The 13993-nt window shown below is 45.6% G+C and overlaps 1 protein-coding gene across 1 annotated transcript in view; it reads left to right on the forward strand.

The window, feature by feature from the left end:
- Positions 1-13993, forward strand: part of SLC7A10 (solute carrier family 7 member 10) — a 94471-nt gene that overhangs the window by 65496 nt on the left and 14982 nt on the right. Inside the window, exon 3 of the mRNA XM_038754089.1 lies at positions 11638-11789. Within this exon, the coding sequence (XP_038610017.1) occupies positions 11638-11789 (152 nt within the window). The remainder of the gene's footprint in view (positions 1-11637; positions 11790-13993) is intronic.

Below are 13993 nucleotides of genomic sequence, written 5' to 3' on the forward strand. Positions count from 1 at the left end.
TAGCAGCACCTCTCTTTATCCCTGGAGGAATCTTCCCCACAAAAGCTCCCAAACCTTGTTAAGGTCCGAGACACTTCACTTTCCTGTGCCTCAGTTACCTCGTCTGTAAAATGGGGATTATATAAATAAATTATGGATATGGACATGATCCTGGCTCCACCACTTATCTTCTGTGTAACCTGGGGCAAGTCACTTCACTTTCCTGGGCCTCAATTCCCTCATCTGTAAAACAGTGATTAAATGCTTCTCCCTCCAACTTAGACTGTGAGGCCCCGCATGGGAGAGGGATTTGTCCGACCCTATTATCTTGTATTTACCCCAGTGCTTGCAACAGTGCTTGACACTTAGTAAACGCATAACAAATACCATTAAACAAAAAAAGTGCTCTGGGGCTGAAGGTGGGTTAAATAAAGGGTAAAAATCCAAGTCCTAGGACTATGCAATCAATCCATTAATCAGCAATGGGATTTGTGTGCTCTCTGTGTGCAGCACACTGTGCAAAGCTCTTGAGAGAGTGTACAATAGTTGGCAGGCATGATTCCTGCTCACAAGGAGCTTGAAATCTAGAGAGGGAGACAGACATTAAAATAAATTACAAGTAGAGGAAATAACCAATATAAAATGGGGATTAAATCTAACTCCCTCATACTTAGATTTTGAGTCCCATTTGGGACAGAGCCTATGTCCAACTTAATTATCTTGTGTCTACCCCATCACTTAATACAGTGCTTGGCAATTAGTACGTGCTTAACAAGTACCATTTTTTTAAATGGGCAAATGTAAGGCTATGTACATAATTACTGGGGGTAGGGTGAATATCAAGTGCTTAAGGGGTACAGATCCAAATGCCTAAGTGATGCAGATGGGAGGGTGAGTAGGGGAAATGAGGGCTTAGTTGTGACTGGCCTTTTGGAGATGTGATTTTAATGAGGCTTTGAAGGTAAGAGAGTGGTGGTCAATGGTTTTGAAGGGGAAGGGAGTTCCAGACCAGAAGGAGGACATTGTCAAGGGGTCAGCAGCAAGACAGACGAGATGGTTAACTTCTGTAAAATGGGGATTCAATCCTACTCCCTCCTACTTAGGCTATGAGCCCCAGGTGGGACAGGGACTATGTCCACCCTGATTAACTTGTATCTATGCCAGGGCTTAGTAAAGTCCTTGGCATCTAATAAACATCTAACAAGTACCGTAATTATTGAATTAAGATAAGAGGGGACAAGCTCATTGAAGGCCTTAAAGGCAATGGCAAGATGTTTCTATTTGATATGGAGGTGGATGGGCTACCATTGGAGATTTTTGAGGAGTGGGGAGACATGGGCTGAATGTTTTTATTTTTTGAAAAATGATCTGGACAGCAGGGTGAGGTAAGGACTGGAGTGGAGAGAGATACAAGTCAGGGAGGTTAGTGAGGAGGTTAATGAAGTAATCAAGGCATGATAATGAAAGTACTTGGATAGGATGGTAGACGTTTGGATGGAAAAGAAAGGGCAGATTCGTGAAATGTTATGAAGGTTGAACCATCAGGGTTTGGTGACAGAATGAATAATTGGGTTGCGTGGGAGAAATGAGTTGAGAATAATGCCAAGGGTTTTTTATGGTATTTGTGTACCAGGCACTGTACTAAGCCTGAGGGTAGACATAAGCTAATCAAGTTGGACACAGTCCATGTCCCACATGGAGCTCACAGCCGTAGTCTCCATTTTATAAATGAGGGAATTGAGGTACAGAGAAGTTAAGTGACTTGCCTATGGTCACACTGCAGACAAGTGACAGAGCTGGGATTAGAACCCAGGTCCTTCTGATGCCCAGGCCCATGCTCTATCCATTAGGCCACACTGCTTCTCAAGGTTACAGGCTTATGAGACAGGTAGGATGGTGGCATTGTCTACAGTGATGGGAAAGTCAAGAGGAGAGCAAGGTTTGGTGGGAAGGTGAGGAGTTCTGTTTTGCACCTGTTAAGTTCGAGTTGTCAACAGGACAGCCACGTAGAAATGTCCTGAAAGCAGGATAAAATGAAAGACTGCAGTGGAGGAGAGAGGTCAGGGCTAGAGAGGTTGATTTAGCAATCATTTGTGTAGAAATGGTAGTTAAAACCATAAGAGCAAATCAGTGATTCCCACTACAAGGCAATGGATGTAGAGGAGAATAGAACTGAGCCTTGAAGGACCTCCAAAGTTCAAAAGAGGAAGGGAGAGGAGGAGCCCATTAAAAAGACTAAGAATGAGCAGCTAGACAGATTGGAGGAGAACCAGGAGAGGTTGAAGTCAGTAAAACCAAGGTTAGCTAATGTTTCCAGGAGAAGGGGGTGGTCCACAGTGTTGAAAGCGGCTGAGAGGAAAAGAAGGATTAAGATGGTGTAGAGCCCCGTGGATTTGGCTAGAAGGAGTTATTTGTGACCTTAGAGAGTGCTTTTTTCCAGGGAGTAAAGGGGATGGAAGTCAGATGGCGGGGGTCAACTCTTGAGAAGGCTTTTGAGGGAAGTTAAGGTGTCACTGTTTTAGGAGAGACTTGAGAAATGAATAACTCTCCTTCCTGGTGACTTAGGCATTCACCTGTGATAAGGTATGGGACTAGTCCAGGAGACCTTGATCTATTTCAATATGTTTGGCCTAGTGGAAAGAACTCAAGCCTGGTAGTCAGAGGACCTGGGTTCTGATCTCGGTTCTGCCACTTGCTTGTTGAGTAACGTTGGGCAAGTCATATAACTTCTCTGTGCCTGGGCTTCCTCATCTGTGAAGTGGGGATTGAATAACTGTTCTCCCTCCTATTTAGACTTGTGAGCTCCATGAAGGACATGGACTGTGTCCAACCTGAAAATCTTATATCTATCCCAGTGCTTAATACAGTGTTTGGCATATTGTAAATGCTTAACAAATATCATAATTATTATTACTTGCATAATTGCCTCCATCACATAATTTCCACTTCTCTGATTTTTCCGATGGAAACAAAGATTCTTTTTGTAAGGAGAAATAGCAGTGCGTGTCCAGATAGGAAGAAGAGATGCTTCATAACCCAAGCGGAAAGCCACAGATATAGTTTCCCGCTGGCAAAGTTCTTCCTTGGGATGTACAGAACTCCTGGTAGGAAGAGAAGTGCCGTAGCAGGGGAGGTATTAATTCACTGAGTGTCTATGGTTTACAGCACTTGAAAGGATGCATTATCAATCAGTGGTATTTATTGAGCATTTACTAAGGTGCAGAACACAATAGAAGGAAGGAATACAGTCTCTCTTGCCTTTCTTTTCCTTCTCCCCTCCTTCCACTCCTTTTTTCTTCTCTTTTTTCTTCCTGCTCCACATGTTGGTAGACTTAATTCCCTGTGTAATAATCCCTCCTGTTTTTAGGTTGCAAAACTAATGCAAAAAAAGTCGAGTCAATTATGAAAGTAAATACAGTATTCCACAAGAGGAATCTCTCCTCCACTCTTCTTCCTTTATTTTTTGAAAGTGTACTGTCAGTTCCTTTCTGTGCATTTCGGTTGCCCAGCTGCCTTTTAACGCAACCATTTCAGGAGATCCCACACATCCTTCCTATTTCTCCATATTTACTTTTTCTTCTCACCTTCCTCCAGCCTAACTTCTAAACTCTGCTTCACACTCTTCTCTCCCAGGACATCACTAGAATTTTCACGGGTCCTCATTCCATTTATATCTTCACCCCTCCCTCCCCCCACCCACCACCTCCTTCCCAAACCCAACTAACTTGGCACTTACTTTTATTAGGTTCAGAGCCAATAGCTCTGCCTTTTTGTCATAGATTAGAAAGCATTCTGCTGCCTCCTGTCATCATTATCATAATATATTGTCTGTGCATGTGCTACAGTGGGGCTCAGAACACAAAGTTGTTTCGTGGGGCACACTGCCAGTTCAGGCAATGGAAGGCTACATGAGTACATCTGCCTTACTCCTCTCAGGTTTGCTCTCTTCTTTCTAAATCCTCCCACAGCCTCTGAACCTCCAAACAGTTGGGGTGTGGCCTCATCTCCCAAATTTTAGTGCCAATCCATAACTGAGCACAATTTTAAATACAAAACTGAAATCATGCCTCTTCATCCAAGTTCCCAGGAAGATTGACTGCCTCCACCTTTAGTGTGTTCTGTGGTGTCTTCTTTGGTGACCTGCAGTCTTCTTCCCATTTAAGATCTCTGGGATCACTCCACCACTTCCCATAATTAATCTTTGCAAAAAAAAAAAATTCCCCGTCAACATTTCTTCATCTGTTGATGATGAAGAAGCAACATGGCTTAGTGGATAGAGAACGGGCCTGGGAATAAGAAGGACCTGGGTTCTAATCCCGCCTTCACCACATGTCTGCTGTGTGACCTTGGGCAAGTCACTAAACTTCTCTGTGCCTCAGTGACCTCATCTGTAAAATAGAGATGAGTGTGAACCTGATTAACTTGTATCTACCCCAGTGCTTAGAACAGTGCTGACACATAGTAAGTGCTCAACAAGTACCCTAATTATTATTTTGATGATGACGGCATTTTCCTTGGCGAATAAAGGTCCTGAGCTCATCTTCTGAATTCACACAGGCCTCAGATTCCTATGTTGTCCCTCTTCCCTGCCTCAAACAGAAACAGTGATGTCCCTTGTACCATTCAATCTCTCTTCTCAATTCCCAGCCCTTGCCTGCTCCCCGTTGCCCTCTTCTCTAGAGCCCTCCTGTATGGATAGGCCTGTGAGCCCTGGGAAGGCTCAAAGCCAAGCCAGGCTGCGGTCAGAGAGCCATACAGTCCCCTTGCTGCTCTCCCCACTCACGTTTCAAATCCAGGGCACTGCCCTACTTGTACAATAGCTTGTTTACATATGTGTCTGGCCTGTGCTACATAGGCCACCACTTCCAACAGCCCCAGGAGTCTGAATCCACCCTGTTTGTAAGAAAGCACCTGTCAGACAGTCAGTCAGTCATATTTATTGAGTGTTTGCTGTGTGCAGAGCACTGTACTAAATGTACAAAATAAAGCAGACACATTGCCTGCCCACAACGAGCTTACGGTCTAGAGGGAGAGACAGAAATAATAGAAATAAATTACAGATATGTACCTAAGTGCTGTAGGGCTGAGATGGAGGGATCACTGCTGGGCAGTAGCCCTCTGGGTAGGTCCAGGTTGCCTGACAGTACTGCCCAGGCACAGGCCAACGGTTTTGCCACAGTTTGGGCTTCCACTCAGGCTGGCTTGGGCACAAAATGCTCTGGTGGCCTTCCCTTTCTCCTTCTGGAGGAACATTCCATCATCCCAAACACACTAATCACATTAATTTCCCCTCTTTATATTCTCTCCAGCTCCTCAACCCATTCACCCATTCCAAGCCTGTATCAGGCCCCCATCAGATTTCCAGCCAGTGCCTGAGAAAACAGCTCTAAGCTTTGCATATTTTCTGACTCCTGCTCTCTTGATTAGGTCTGGTCCCCTGAACTTCTTTGCATTCCAAACTCTCTGAAAGCCACTTCCTGAAGATGCTCCCTCAGTCTTCCTCTCTTCCTCACTGGCAGCAGCTGCTTTAGTTATTTCTAACATTCTTATGCAATAGAAACAAGATGAGTTTAGGTAAATTTATAGGCAAGAGGTCCAAAATAAGTGGCAGGAAGGGAAATTGGGGTGCTAGAGGGAAATTCTAGGAAAATTATAAGGCTCGAAAAGTGCTTGGACATTCTTATCCTCATTTTATAGATGTTAAAACGGAGGCAAAGAGTGATGACTTGACTCATCCAAGGTCACTCAGAAAATGAGTTCTTGAGACAGCATTGTCATGTTTGTTAAGCCCTTACCATAAGCCAAGCATCATACTAAACACTGGGATAGATTCAAGATAATCAGGTCAGACACAGACCCTGTCCCATATAGGGCTCAGTGTAAGAAGAGAGAACAGGAAACAATGTACAGAGAAGTTAAGTGGCTTCCCCAAGATTACACAGCAGGAAAGTGGCAGAGTGGTTGTAGAACCCCGGCCTATGGTCTCTCCACTGGACCATGCTGCTCATGTTAATTGATAGCCCATGCTGGGCTATAGAAGTAACTTTGAAGAGATAGTAGTGACTTCTCTTTAGAGGAGTGCAGAGCTCCAGGGGCAAAAGTGCCTTCTCATTTGGCCAGGGCAACTGTGACACTCCCCACTTTACAAATGGTACATTGAGTCTCGGGTGGATCCCAGGCCATAAACTAGGTGTGGAAAGCAGACATTCTGACTTACCAGCTTTTTTCCAAACCTGGGTGCCTCCTCCGATGACAAGCCTCTCCTGATAAAGCACAGCCTTTTAATCATTCGTCAAAGGGTATTCTCTTTGAGTTTCTTCCCCCGCACAAATCAACTTCTTCTTTCCAAACTACAGTTGCAGACAAGCGGATGAGCAGGACTTTCATTTGTCACTGTGCCTATTGCTGACATGATGTAATTGAACGGGGCATCATTTGCATATATATGGATTTTCAGGTTACCAGAGGCAACAAAAGGATCATTACCCCAAAATTGTAAATAATAACGGGCCCAGTTATTATTTGGCTCCCTAAGGGGTTTCCGGGAAGTTTCATGTCTTTAAACACTAACAGAGGCAATGCCATCTCTGGGCAAATGGACAGAAACTAGGCTGTGGAACCAAAGACCTTTAATGGAATTTAACCATTATTAAACTCCATCCAACCGTCCCTCTATTGAAGAGAGCAAGCCGGCGGCAGCCAGCTAGCTGTTCCAGTCCACCCTCCTCATACTTGAATCAGGACCATGAGAAACAGAATGGCTAGAAGAAAGAGCAAGGGCTTGAATCAGGGAATCTGGGTTCCAATCCTGGGGCCAACAATTGACTGCTGTGTGATTTTGGGCAAGTCACTTAACTTCTCTTTGCCTCAGTTGCTTCAGCTGTAAAATGAGGATTAAATCCTACTCCCTCTACCTGGACTCATGCAGGACGGGGATTGTGTACAACCTCATGACCTTGTATCTACCCCAGCACTTAGAACAGGGCTTGGCACATAGTAAGTGCTTAACAAATGCTACATAAAAGTGTTACCTGGATCACAAACTCTGTCTCTCATGCCACGGTCTCCAGCTGTTGGCATGTCTGAGTAACAAAAACCCTCTGAGGATCAGGCCTGCCACTGCAGGGACTGTAAGCGGGCAGAGCTTCCAGAACTAATGGTTTCCTGAAGCTGGATGATCCTTGTGACCCCCACCTAATCACCCTGCTGGAGAGCAAGATGTAACTCCCCAAACCAAATAGACTACAAACTAGTCAACCTATGGCAATTGTTATAAACAAACAAACCAGGGATTCGTAAATGTCTCATCAGCCCGAACTAGAGGGAATCTCTGATCTAAATGTATTTATAATTTCTTTTCCAAAATGGGGAGAGACAGATTAGTCCCTAGAAGTAGCAGTAGAATGCTCATTTTGGTGTACCCCAATATCTGAAATGTCACATTTTTATTTTATTTACAAGCCTTCCACCATTCAGAGAGGCCCGAGAGATTGTATTTTCTCCCATGAAAGGGTCATGGTTGGAAAAACTCATTATGTTAACGAGGTGCTAGAAGGCTGAGTGAGCAGAAAACCTCAAGTTATTCGACCTTAGAGATGTGGAAAGGTGGGGATAAGTTCTCGACCAAAGTCGCCGATACCAGCTGCAGAGTCCACATTCTCAAAGCAGGGTAATGGGGAGTCCTGGAGCAGGGGAACCAGATTGGAGTCACCTGGATCACACACAGCCTGACCAGGACAAGATCTAGGCAGAGAAGTTTTACCAGTGTTTCCAGACTGTGCCCTTCAGTCAGAAAGTCCCCACCTTCAGCAGCCCAAGTGCACACCACTTCTGCTTTTCAGACTCCTCTCCTGCTTATTCACTTGCCAGGACCTGAATTCTGTGTTGCCAGACCACTGGAAGTCTCCCAGGATGAATACTTGAGGCTTGATGGGTAGCAGGACCCAAATACAGCAATTGCTTGCTGCTTTTTCAGGGAATCCATCCCCAAACCAAATGGGCCTCCAATCTTGGATGAGGTGACTGAGAGGATCTGGAAGTAGAGGAAACAGGAGGAAATTCTGTGAAACCTGACCCGTGAAAAATTCCACCATTCACCTGCCCTGAGCGTTGCTTTGCTCAGCCATGTCTTCAGGACCATTTTTTTTTTCTTATGACTCTGGTTAAGCACTTACTTTATGCCAGGCCCTGTACTAAGTGCTGGAGTAGATACAAGTTTATCAGGTTGGACACAGTCTTCGTCCCATATGGGGCTCACAGTCTTAATACCCATTCTACAGATGAGGTATCTCAGATACAGACAAGTGAAGTGACTTGTCCCAGGTCCCACAGCAGACAAATTTTGGAGTCAGGATTAGAACCCAGGTCCTCCTGACTCCCAGGCCTGGGTTCTATCCACTAAGCCACTTTGCTTCTCAATTTTCTCTCCCACCTTCTCCGTGACTGATGTTAGGGATGGAGTTTCCAGGAAGGTGAAGGGCTAGATCCTTACCTCTCTCTCCGCACGCCAGCCAATCAGCATTATCAACAAAAAGAGGGCATTTTCTGTAGAATCTCTTTCCCTAGAGGTTAAGGACAGTGACTGAAATGGTTTAGGTGAGGGTCACCTGGAGACAAGGGGATGGGACATAATGATTTTGAGAACTCCTTCCAGGAGTCTGTTCTGGGACAGGGTGACTTGTGGCCAACCCCAGCCCCTCCCAGCTGAAGAAGTCTTTCACCACTACTTCTAGGGAGGGACCTGAAGTGAGGCTGGGAGGAGACAGACTAGGCCAGTCATGTGACTATAAACAGGCCTAGAAGGGATCAGACCAATGATCCATCCAGTCCAGAAGTCTATCTCTGCCTAGGGATGCTTGGAAGAACAGTTCAATGATTGCCCCTGTGGACATTCAACCTTTTGTGTTTCTAACAGTCTAATGTTTTGACCCACTTTCCTATCTTCCCTTCATTTTGGAAGCGTACAGGTCCAGATGTGTCAGTTACCTTATATACTGTCCCCAGCCCAGAGCCCCTCCCACCTGTTAAACTGGAGCAAGGGATGCAGGCAGGAATTCTCTCCTTGATCATTTGGCTCCAGGACACCTTTCTGCCTTCTCTCAGCCAGCCCCAATTCTCCCACGGAGAGTCTTTAAAGCCTAGGTCTTTGAGGTCCTTCTGGAACTCCATCCTTCTGCAGCCACAGCAGGGACCTTGAAATGGCTTAAAAATAAACAGAATCAGTGGTCTTCCCTTTTTAGAGAGCATCAACCAAGGGATGATAGCTTGGTTTGCTAGTTCTTACTTTGTACAAGATGCAGTTAGATCTGATTCAGGGAGGGATGGATTCCAGGCAGAGGCTTTTGAACAGATAGGAGGGGTCAGGCACAGTCCAAGAGATGGTCCTGGAATCACCAACCCATCCAGGGGAGTGTTCCTAGAACACAGTTCACCGCAGAGTCTTCTGGTTACATTTTAAAACTCCACTTGCTGCATTCTCTGTTTGGACTGAAACCTGCCACCAAGGACAGCTCATAGCACAGGTGTCTTCCTCCGGCATTCCAGGGCAGAAGTTTGGGTTCCATTGAAATTTGGGGCAGACATGGTCAGTTGAGCCGAATTCCTGTGGAAGCATCTGACTGTATATCTCCCTGAGACACCCTCCAGCTTCACTATGCCACTCTATTGACAAGGCACCCTACCAGGTGGAGCTGGAGGAAGAGAGTATTTTGGAGTGAGTGGTCCAAGCAGAAATGACCATCCTGAGCTAAGCCCAAACTGCTGCATGGTACCGCTCGACTATACCCTCCTAAGAACTTTAACTCAATGAGGACAAGGACTCAATTTAACAGCAGTTTGGGCTTAGCTCATGATGATCATTTTCTGCTCCCTGCCCCAAATAACCCAACTAAAATACCCACAGTGAGGTCACGCTTTGCCCAGTCAACTATCAACTGCTTATCTCTTCCACTGACCTCAGCCTCAAATGTTCTTTTCTTTAAAAAAAAAAAAAAAAAGAATATCACTATTCTATATTTAACTTAATTGGCTTTATCCACCTGGCACGTATCCCACTCAAGTGTGAAACAAATTGACTATCATCTCTACTGAATTGCGTACATGGCCACTGGTCCACCCTGTCCCAGCTGGAACTGATAGCCTTCCTCTCCTGTACCTAATGGAGAGGCAGGGAGCCTGACCATCCCAAGCCCAGTCACTGGTCATACACTGAGAAGCAGTGTGGCTTACTGGCTCACAGACCTGGGAGTCAGAAGGACCTGAGTTCTAATCCTGGCTCTGCCACTTTCTTCTGTGTGACCTTGGGCAAGTTCCTTAATTTCTTTGTGCCTCTGTTACCTCATCTGTAAAATGGGAATTAAGACTGTGATCCCCATGAGGGACAGGAACTTTGCCCAACCCCATTCACTTGTACCCATCCCAGCGCTTAGTACACTGCCTGGCACGTAGTAAGTAGTTCACAATTACCACAATTACTGTCATTGGTACGGCAGGGGAAGGGAGCTCAAGAGGAGCCCTTCAGAGCAGACTGCTACAAATGGGAAAAACCACTTGGTTGAACCCCATGGAGTGCATGACTCAGTCCTGATGCTTGCAGTTCCTGCTAGAGCACAGGCACAATTTTTGAGCCAGCAAAAGGGACATGATTACGTTGCCTGCCTGTCTTGGAGATCGATAATCCAATTCATGCCCTCTCATTCCATCTGCCCGTACTGTCAATCTCTGTCCATTTTCCAGGGTCTCCAGGCTTCCAAATCTTGGGTCACCCAACAGCTAGCCTTTGGGTATTGCATGACTCCCTTTCCCCAAGTCTTTTAACACAGGAGACAAGCATCTTCTGTATTGCTGTGGTATCGATAAATCTATCATTGGTATTTACTGAACACTTACTGTGTGCAAGGCACTGTACTAAGCTCTTGGGGGACTGCAGTACAACAGAGTTGGTAGATTGTTCCCTGCCTACAAATAGCTTATAGTCTAGAGGATAGTCTATATGGTACCACTAGACTGTACCCTCCTAAGAACTTTAGATTTGGTGATCACTGAGGGCAGGAATTCTGTCTGTTCTTTCTTACTTGGGCTCCAGCCATCTAGTTCAGGGCTTGAGAGTGTTCCATATAGCGCTGAGTTGTACCAAGGTGACATTTGAAAGTAGGGACTCATTAGTAACTCTGCTCCACTTCTAATCACTCACATAAAATCCAGTTCTCCAATCTGTTTTCTTGCTGCAGTGAGTACAGGCGGGGTTGAAAAAGCCAATTAACACAAATATAAAATATTGAAGAAGAACATATGATCTCCAGCAATCAAATCCAAGGTGATGTTGGGCCGAGGGGATTTGAATTAGAGTGCCCAACACAGTTGACACATTAGCCAAAGGTCATCTAAGCAAGGGGAACTCGGTGCGACCCAAGGCCCACACACCTTGATTTCCAAATGATAAAATCCCAGAAACCATTTGGGATCCAGTTCACTAGCTCTGGGAAAGTGGGGCCAGCATCTTCAGATAATGGCGAGAATTTCAATATGAAAATGGACTGTTTGGGAGGGCAGGATGAAGTCACCTCTCAAAAGTTGACATTAGGTTGAATGTACTGTCAAGCAATTGCACTGATCTTCAGGCATAATATCTGCACACTTTGTCTTCTGATGTAATTTCAGATTTTTGCTGTTATGGAGTGCAGTACTGATCATGTATCCTACCAGTCTGGCTGTTATATCTTTGACGTTTTCCAACTATGTGCTACAACCAGTGTTTCCTAATTGCATTCCGCCATACAGTGCCACCAGGGTTCTCTCCATGGTCTGCCTATGTAAGTACGCCACTTAGTTGCAGGTTATTCATCCTGCTGCTGAGCTCTCTAATTGGCACACAGTCTAGTAACAGTGGAGCAACAGCTGGTAGAGGGGGCACTGTTTTGTGAAGTAGAGGCAAGCATAAATTCCTTTCCATAAGCCCTTCCCTATCACCACTGTGCTCAGGCAAAAGCTATACCAGTAGCAGAAAAGAAGTGGGGTGGTGAGACTAACATGGATTTCCTTCAGATGAGGGATTTCTAGCATGGCCCTGCCCATCTCAAAGCACATTATGTTCCTTGCAGTTCCCCACAGAGTTATTTTGCCCATCTGAAAAGATCTTAGATCAAGATCTCCCAGAGCAGTGGAAGTGATAGCTGGCCTGGGGCAGAACTTCCTGCCAATTCTTGAAGACTGCCGATGGCCAATGAGCAGCTTGTCACCAGGCATCCTTCTCCCAGGTCAAGTGGAGCCTAATGTACTCTAGTGCATTCCAAACCTTCTCCATCCCCACCTCTTTTAATGCCATTTGCACAGTTATACCCCATGCCAGTGACTTCAGAATTGAGTCTGGAACCAGTTTGACTCCCCGGCAAGCAATTCCCTCCTCCCGCCTTGTCACGCCCCACCATCTTCCAATGTCCCAGACCCAGCTCCCTTCACAGCACTCAATGCCCCGGAGTAATGTTCCGGAAAGCTGGGCCTTGACTCCCCAAGCATGGGCTTGGGAATCAATGGACATGGGTTCTAATCCAGACTGTGCCACTTGTCTGCTGTGTGACCTTGGGCAAGCCACTTAACTTCTCTGTGCCTCAGTTACTTCATCTGCAAAATGGGGTTTAAGACTGGAAGCCCCATGTGGGACAACCTGATTATCTTTTCTCTACCCCAGTGCTTAAAACAGTGCTTGACACATAGTAAGCTCTTAGCAAATACCGTAATAATAATAATAATAATAGTCACTATGACATTGTTATTATTATCTCTGCCTGCCTTTCCCAGAACCAGCAGGGACCAGAAGTCCTAGGCCCTAAGAAAAAAAAAGTGGGCAGGAGTCTCCCAGTTTTCACCACCTGCCCTAAGGTGAGTGAAACCATAATGGCATCTGCCCCAGTGAGACATCGTCCTTCCAAAGCCAATCCATGATCAGTTTCCCCCTTGGGGGCCCCCATTGGGGTGGATGGGGGTGTACAATTGCAGCCAATTTCAGAGTGGGGGAAACAATGCCAAAAAATACCCATGATCCCACGTATTTACTCTAGTACTGATTTGGTTGCTAGACATTTTTCAGATGCAGCCCAGAGATATTTCTTGCCCCGCCCACCCTGCTGGTCATGAATTGTTTAGAAGAATGACAAATACTCTTGCCCAAGAACTCCCAAGAAACAATGTGACCAGCCCAGTTTCTGTCTTCGTATTCACTCTGAGCTCCAGAAGCACAAACACAATCACAAACCAAAGCATAACAAACCTTGATTAAAGCATCTGGTTGAGCACGCTTTGGCTTGAGGACAGATTTGGTCCATCAGAGGATAAAAAAGGGAAGGTTTTCAAAGGGTTTGGTGCTCTAAATTGAACTATGAGGGATTTTTGTAAGATCTCTCTCCCCCTCTTAAACATGGTCCATGTACAGCTAGAATAACCACCTATCCTCTCTATTCCAGGCTTCCCTGGGTCACATCCACATTCTACCATGCTCCACCAATCCTCCATCCCTCCAGCCTCTTTTTCCATTTCATCCTTACTGATTCTCTCTCCAAAGAGAAGTGAAACACTGAAAAGATGATTTAGATCCTTTAGGCAACAACCCACTTTCACCCAGATCATGTGAGATATTCTGATTTTGGCCTAAATAATCCAGACCATTGTCCTGGTCCTTCATTTCAGCCATCAACCTACATTGATTTGACCATAGTTTAAAGGCCCCAAAGATCCATCGGTTAAGACCATAGTCTTCAAAGTCCCAAAGACCCTTCTCAGCACAAGGCCCCTGGGCTTAACCATCTGACTAGCCCAGTCCCCTCTTTGAAACCTCAGCAACACACTCTCACTTCCACCGAAGAGGCAAATTATGGATGAAGGTATCACCTTTACCTGAGATTGTTGCAGGGAGGGGAGAAAAAGCTTGCAATTTCCACATTCCAGGGTTTCAGTTGGCAGCTCACCAAGACCCTCTGTATTCCCCTGGGTGTCAGTCCTTGGGGCCATCTACAAAACTCAA

The sequence above is a fragment of the Tachyglossus aculeatus genome, chromosome 11 (assembly GCF_015852505.1).
Source record: "Tachyglossus aculeatus isolate mTacAcu1 chromosome 11, mTacAcu1.pri, whole genome shotgun sequence".
In the NCBI taxonomy this organism is placed as follows: domain Eukaryota; kingdom Metazoa; phylum Chordata; class Mammalia; order Monotremata; family Tachyglossidae; genus Tachyglossus; species Tachyglossus aculeatus.